The 7044-nt window shown below is 48.9% G+C and overlaps 1 protein-coding gene across 1 annotated transcript; it reads right to left on the bottom strand.

Annotated features, from left to right (window-relative positions):
• Positions 1-2011: 2011 nt before the first annotated feature.
• On the bottom strand, positions 2012-3091 carry LOC119280295. The gene is made up of 3 exons (XM_037561195.1): positions 2909-3091; positions 2514-2827; positions 2012-2133 (listed from the first exon to the last, which is right to left on the bottom strand). Exons 1-3 carry the CDS (start codon positions 2983-2985, stop codon positions 2012-2014), a joined length of 513 nt encoding a protein of 170 aa, XP_037417092.1. The 5' UTR covers positions 2986-3091.
• Between the last annotated feature and the right edge of the window lie 3953 nt (positions 3092-7044).

Below are 7044 nucleotides of genomic sequence, written 5' to 3'. Positions count from 1 at the left end.
CACGTGCTGGCTCATGCCCTCCTGCTGGGCTGCTGTCACGGCCCGTTCCTGGGATGCATCTTGCCCCGCTTGCTAGGTTGCAACAACTGCTGCCTTTGGACTTCCCTGTTTGTCCGTTGGCTGAGCCATGGAGTGCCACGCCTTGGCCACCAACTCCATGTGTTTGTACCATAGCTGCACCTGTACTTGATGCACCAGCCCCAACAGTCACGACATCCATGTCTGTGTTTTCTCTTGCAACATGTGTCTCTGTCTTTGCACAAGTAATAGCATCAGCTTTTGTTTCTTCGTGGACTTCCGGCGCCACGTACGCCTTTATTTTTTCTGGATACATCGTACGAGGACTGCTTCTCCATGGCCGAGTACACGCGGCAATTGCTGCATCCGCTCCAGCGAAGTTAGCACTTATGCCCGTAACATCGACGTAATCTTCGGAATCACCCCCCATGTCCGTAGCGTCGACATGAGTTTCCGAACCATGATCTTGACAGTGAACTTTTTCTTCACGGAGCACGACAATTTCTTTAGCCGATGCTTGAAGAACTGGATCCACCTTGTCCACGAGTTCGCACATCAACATCATGTCACCTTCATCACCTTGCTGGGCCATGAGCGCCTTCTGCTTCAGTGCTTCCTCGCAGTCAGCCTTGAAGTGACGAAGGAGGCCACAGTTATAACACCTCACTTTTCTGATGTCAAACTTCCTCCTCAGTGGTGCAGGTGCAGCCTCATCATCTGAGTCGTCGTCCGAGTCGGCGAAGTTCTTTCTCATCGAACGCTGCTTCCCCTTCTTCTTGCTACTGCTTATGGATCCGCCTCGCTTTTCCAGGGCGATCCACTGCGCCTTTGTGAGCATCACAAGCTCGTCGTTCTTCCCGTCCCTAAGACTATACCGCATACGCTCATCATGAGCCTTGTACCGTCCGACAAGATCGTCGATGGAGAGAGTCGCGAGATCGACGCACTGCTCGATTGCCGTGACAATTTGCAGGTACCGGGGAGGGGCCGCGCGCAAGAACCGCCGGACAACCGAGGTCTCCGTGAGGTTTTCACCAAGCGCACGGATCCGATTGACGAGAGTAGCCACCCGTGAAGCGAACGCATCCACGGACTCATTGTCGCCCATGACCAAAGTCTCATAGTTCCTTAGGAGAGTTTGGAGATTGGCTTGCTTGACGCGGGTGTGTCCCTCGAACATGAGCTTGAGCGTATCCCACACCTCCTTCGCCGTTGCTTTGGCGATTAGGTGCTGGAGGACATCCATCGGCATCACCGAGTAAATCGCTGACGCCGCCTGCCGATCCTTCCGGTGCTCGGCTCCCTCCTTCTTGAACGCGTCGCCTCCGGGATCCACCGCGTCCCATAGCTCGTTGGCGCGGAGACCACACTCCATGAGGGCCTTCCAGACCCCGAAGTTCTCGCGATCAAACCGTGGATACGACGAACTCGCCGGAGCAGCAATTACTTTAGCTGCACCGGAGTACTCCACCAGCTGCTTGGACTTGTCCCCGTCGTCCGACATGATCTCCCGTTACTAGAAGATCAACCTTGCTCTGATACCAATTGTTGGCCCAGTCCCGACGCCAAGTACTTCCGGCGACGGCGATACGACCGACGACGAACGACGATGAGGGAGAAAGCTCGCTGACGAACTCGACGAAGTACTTTACGCCGAGATACACCGTAGTACAAAGCCAGCAACACCACGTACTAGTTTGATCTATTCCTTTGATCAACTTAGTATCTCACGTACGCACACAACGGCCAGCCGGCCGGAACAACACAAACGCACGCGAGACAGATGTATTGCCAAAGGCTCGTCTCGAGCCTTATTGCTTTATTGCTTCAACTCAGATCCACGGTCTGGTTGTTACAGGGTACAGGCTACATGTATATATAGCCTAGGATAGCTACGTGAGCAATACTACTCGGTTTGCTAATCCTAGTCCTACACGGTACATGCAAGTAACCTACTCGTACATGAATTCCTATACCTACTCGGTGACTGCTACTAGTCCGTGCCGGACAGGGGCACCACGTCGTGGTTAATCCCAACAGCGCCCACGCATCTGTCGCGCTGCATGCGCGGGCATGATCTGCATGCCCACGACGCACATGACCCGGCCGTGGCCACTAATCCATGCACTACCAAACTGACTTGATCAGCCCATGCAAATAGCTAGCTCATCCATCCGATGCATGCACGGACGCACGACGCGCGCGCCACACGGACGACGCGGCCAGCTCCAACGGGCGCCGCTAACAGCCTGCTGATCATCTGGCTAACTAACTCACGCCGCTGACTATCACGTCACACACATGCGCACACAGCCACGCTACACACATGGAACTGCTACAAGTAAACACACTACACACACGCCACGCTACTGCATCCCACACGTCCCGTCCGTCCCGCGCGTCATCGACACGCCCGACGAACCCGACGAGCCCAACGCTACCAGTGTGTCCCGCCCGTCCCGCGCGCACCCGACGCGCCCGACGAGCCCGACAACCCACGCCGTGGCTTATTCCTACAGATCTTGCATTGAGGGCGTTGGGACCTTCCTGGCCGAGGTCGCGGTTGAGCTCCTCCTTGGCCTGGGCGAACGCCTCCTCCTTGGTGCCGTCGTCGACGCCGCTCTCCAGCACCGTGCTGACGGCTCTGAAGATGGGCTTCCACCGCTGGGCCTCGAGGTTCACGACCCCCAGCGCCCACTTGAGCTTCTCGGCGTCGCTGGTCTCTGGCCTGTGGCGGGAGATCACGGTAATGGCCTGCGCCATGGCTTCCTGCCGCAGCTGCAGGTCCTCGTCCCCAGCGGCGACCGGGCTGTTGCTGGCGGGGAGGACGAATTTGACCTCGATGGTGCGAGCATCATGTCTGAAAATCACACCGGCCTTTGCCTTGTACATCACGCTGGCAGCAGCAGTGCTGTTGCAGCTGGCGGCCAAGGCAAGCAGGAGGAAGAGGAGGCGGAAGGCGGCCATGGCGAATCGAAGATTGGTACGTCTCCTCTCCTGAATAACGGATGAAGTATATATGGTGGCTGGCAACGGAAGAGCTAGCCCACCCGTGGCATTGCATGATTGAAAGCAGCGCGATCGAATGGCAGAAGAAACCATGTGACTGATCAGATCGATTGGCTGGTCACACTCTCTTTAGCTTAGTACGGTTACTAAAGCACGCCCATTGCATTGCACAACTGAAAGCTGAAGCCGTGCAGAAGAAAGCATGTGAGTGATCTAATCGTTTGGGGCGGCTTTTTGACCAATTTGGCGCCCATCTTCAAACCTCTTGAGTCCTATTTCTATACGGACGTGGTAGAAAAGGAGTCCTATTTCTCTACGTCCCTCCATTCCCTTATACAACGTCACAAACTCATATTACAGGTACCAAGATAAAATTTAATGACTCATTTACAAGTCAACTTTTCTTTTCATTAACCGGGATCATTAATACACCACAAACATGCAACGAATGAATGGGAAAGAAGTGACTGAGTGTGATTATGTCTACATGCATGTAAATATTAAAAAGTTAATCGTACAAGAAAACATCATTTAATTTTTGCATCGTTTACTGTTGATGGCCCTGTATTGATGCAAAATGTATTTTCGATACTGGCCTTGTATGAGGGAATTGAGGGAGTACGTGATAGAACAAGAGTCCTAGGTATTTCTATATGTACATCCGAGACACCCTTCCAACAGCATTACATGATTATTCTAAAAAAAAACTGCATGTGATATAAAAAAATACAGCCATATGTAATATCCACAACCGGTGCATGGTGTAACTAGGAACCAAAATAAAATACAAAGATGTCACGGAGAAGACGAAAAAAAAGATACTTCATTTAGAATGTTAAATATAGTTTGTATTTAATTAGGATAATTAATATTTTAGTCAAACATTAGAATGCTAATAATTTTACCTAGAAATATGTGTGGGATGGGGGGCGGGGGGTGTTAGAATCTCTTGTCAATTTTACAAAAGAAGTTGTCAGGTTCGTTTGTCACCAGATATATTGTAGGTCAGTCTAATAACAGTAAATACTTGAAAAGCCTAATCAGAAACTAATTGAAGTGTCAGAAGTAATCCAAGGAAAACAATATATTTTCTAATCTACCATAATATATGGTAATCAATATACAGGGCCACTTTGGAACAACATTTTTTTATTTGGTATACTGAATTTCAATTACATGGCTAGTCGAACAATACAAGAATATGAAACACATGTATTGCTTTGAAATCAGTGTTTAAACTTAGCACAGGAAAAAAGACATGAACCTCGGAAATATGTGCTACTTGGTGAATGAGAAAAGAGAAAAAAGATAGAAGTTATATTCACACTCTTAGAGAAAACATTGCATGACAGTCGGTTTCATCGTCCGATTCCTCCAAAAGATGGAGGAGAAAAATTATATCCTATGATGTTCGTGAAATACAATTTCCGATTGCAATCCCCCATTTCTCATTCAAAAGTCCTTTACTCCCTACACGGCCTTGAGTTTTGGTATTCCTAACAACCTGCTTTCTACTAGTAGTGTTTTACAAGACAAAGTCATCTAATTATTTTAGATGCTAGACCGTGCTATAGCACGGGCTGATGACTAGTTTTCTTAATTAAAAGATGACCTCTTAGTAAGAATATCTCTCACCACATATTTAGGCATGTCTAGTTACTAATGACAAGACTAGCAGATAGCTTATTTTACATGATACTTTTAGTCATTACTAGATTGCGTTATTAAGACTATCTTATGAGCCGTCGTACTAGAGGAGAGGGAGCACACAAGACACAACCATCTATGCAGGTACAACTTGTCATAGATATTCATGGAGGAACACGGGAGAGCTAGCAGTGTAACAAAAGAAGCCACCATGCTGACTAATGAAAAAGGAAGGAAAGTAATGGTGGAGCTCCACCACACCGACAACGGCGACAGCCGCCGTGCACGGACGGGAGCTCCGGCAACTTACAACAGCATAGACAGGGCACATTTAGAGAGAAAGATAAAGGCAGAGGTGGCGAACAGGCGATTTAGAGATCACCGATTCCGAGCTCCCTTTTGAGGCAGTTGGGACACTGGCTGAGCTCGCGGTGGAGCAACACCCACTAGTAGAAAATAGGACTTTGGTTGAGGCCTGTGTAAGGGTATTAATCCCGCTTCACTCATGAACCGGGGCCATAGGAGGCATCAGTCCCGGTTCATGAGGCTAGGGCGCAGGCCGGGGCTCGGGGGCCATTGGTCCCAGTTCGTCTGAGCCCTTTGGTCCTGGTTCCAGACAAGAACCGGGACCAATGGGCCTCGTTCCCGGCCCACCACCATTAGTCCCGGTTGGTGGCTTGAACCGGGACTAAAGGTTGTCCATTAGTCCCGGTTTTAGACACAAACTGGGACTAAAAAGAGGCCTATATGTACCCCCGCCCCGGCCCGCGAACAGAGCCGCTGCTCTGTTTTTTGGCTGGCCGTGCGAGAGCTTTGTGGTGCTCTAGCTCACCTCCTATGCACACGAGGTGTTCGATAAAATGCCCGAGCCACACTTAAGCTTTCTCCTCTCCAAGCTCCTTGTCCAACCTTCATTTTCCTCAAGATTTGTCTAGGTTTGGCGGTCCGTCCTGTCCCTTCCCCGTCCTCACCGCCGTCGATTGCCCGCTGATACGTCTCCAACGTATCTATAATTTTTGATTGCTCCATGCTACTTTATCTATTGTTTTGGACTATAATGGGCTTTATTTTCCAATTTTATATTATTTTTGGGACTAACCTATTAACCGGAGGCCTAGCCCATAATTGCTGTTTTTTTGCCTATTTCAGTGTTTCGAAGAAACGGAATATCAAACGGAGTCCAAATGGAATGAAACCTTCGGAAACGTGATCTTCTCATCGAACGTGATCCAGGAGACTTGGACCCTACTCCAAGGAGTACCAGAGGCGGTCACGAGGGTGGGGGGGCGCGCCCTTCCCCCTGGGCGCGCCCCCTACCTCGTGGGCCCCCTGACGCTCCACCGACGTACTCCTTCCTCCTATATATACCTACGTGCCCCCAACAGATCGGGGACAGAGCCAAAAACCTAATTCCACCGCTGTAACTTCCTGTATCCATGAGATCCTATCTTGGGGCCTATTCCGGAGCTCCGCCGGAGGGGGCATCCACCACGGAGGGCTTCTACATCATCACCATAGCCCCTCCGATGAAGTGTGAGTAGTTTACTTCAGACCTTCGGGTCCATATTTAGTAGCTAGATGGCTTCTTCTCTCTTTTTGGATCTCAATACAATGTTCTCCCCCTCTCTCGTGGAGATCTATTCGATGTAATCTTCTTTTTGCGGTGTGTTTTTGAGACCGATGAATTGTGGGTTTATGATCCAGCTTATCTATGGAAAATATTTGATTCTTCTCTGAATTCTTTTATGTATGATTGAGTTATCTTTGCAAGTCTCTTCGAATTATCCGTTTGGTTTGGCCAACTAGATTGGTAGTTCTTGCAATGGGAGAAGTGCTTAGCTTTGAGTTCAATCTTGCGGTGACCTTGCCCAGTGACAGAAAGGGTTGCAAGGCACATATTGTATTGTTGCCATCGAGGATAACAAGATGGGGTATTTATCATATTGAATGAATTTATTCCTCTACATCATGTCATCTTGCTTAAGGCGTTACTCTGTTTTTAACTTAATACTCTAGATGCATGCTGGATAGCGGTCGATGAGTGGAGTAATAGTAGTAGATGCAGAATCGTTTCAGTCTACTTGTCACGGACGTGATGCCTATATACATGATCATTGCCTGGATAACCTCATAACTATGCTCAATTCTGTCAATTGCTCAACAGTAATTTGCTCACCCACCGTAGAATACTTATGCTCTTGAGAGAAGCCACTAGTGAAACCTATGGCCCCCGGGTCTATTCTCATCATATCAATCTCCATCACTTTATTTACTTGCTTTGCTTTTACTTTTTTACTTTGCATCTTTATACCAAAAATACCAAAAATATTATCTTTATCAGATCTCACCCTCGTAAGTGACCGTGAAGGG

This window comes from Triticum dicoccoides, chromosome 3B (assembly GCF_002162155.2).
Source record: "Triticum dicoccoides isolate Atlit2015 ecotype Zavitan chromosome 3B, WEW_v2.0, whole genome shotgun sequence".
Lineage (NCBI taxonomy): Eukaryota > Viridiplantae > Streptophyta > Magnoliopsida > Poales > Poaceae > Triticum > Triticum dicoccoides.
This window is presented reverse-complemented; position numbering and strand designations above follow the sequence as displayed.

Coding starts and splice junctions, on each gene's coding strand:
- LOC119280295 (XM_037561195.1), bottom strand. CDS start 2,985: ATGGCCGCCTTCCGCCTCCTCTTCCTCCTGCTTGCCTTGGCCGCCAGC. Junction 2,828..2,908: donor ACTGCTGCTGCCAGCGTGAT/GTACAAGGCAAA, acceptor CGCCAGCAACAG/CCCGGTCGCCGCTGGGGACG. Junction 2,134..2,513: donor AGGAATAAGCCACGGCGTGG/GTTGTCGGGCTC, acceptor TGCATGGATTAG/TGGCCACGGCCGGGTCATGT.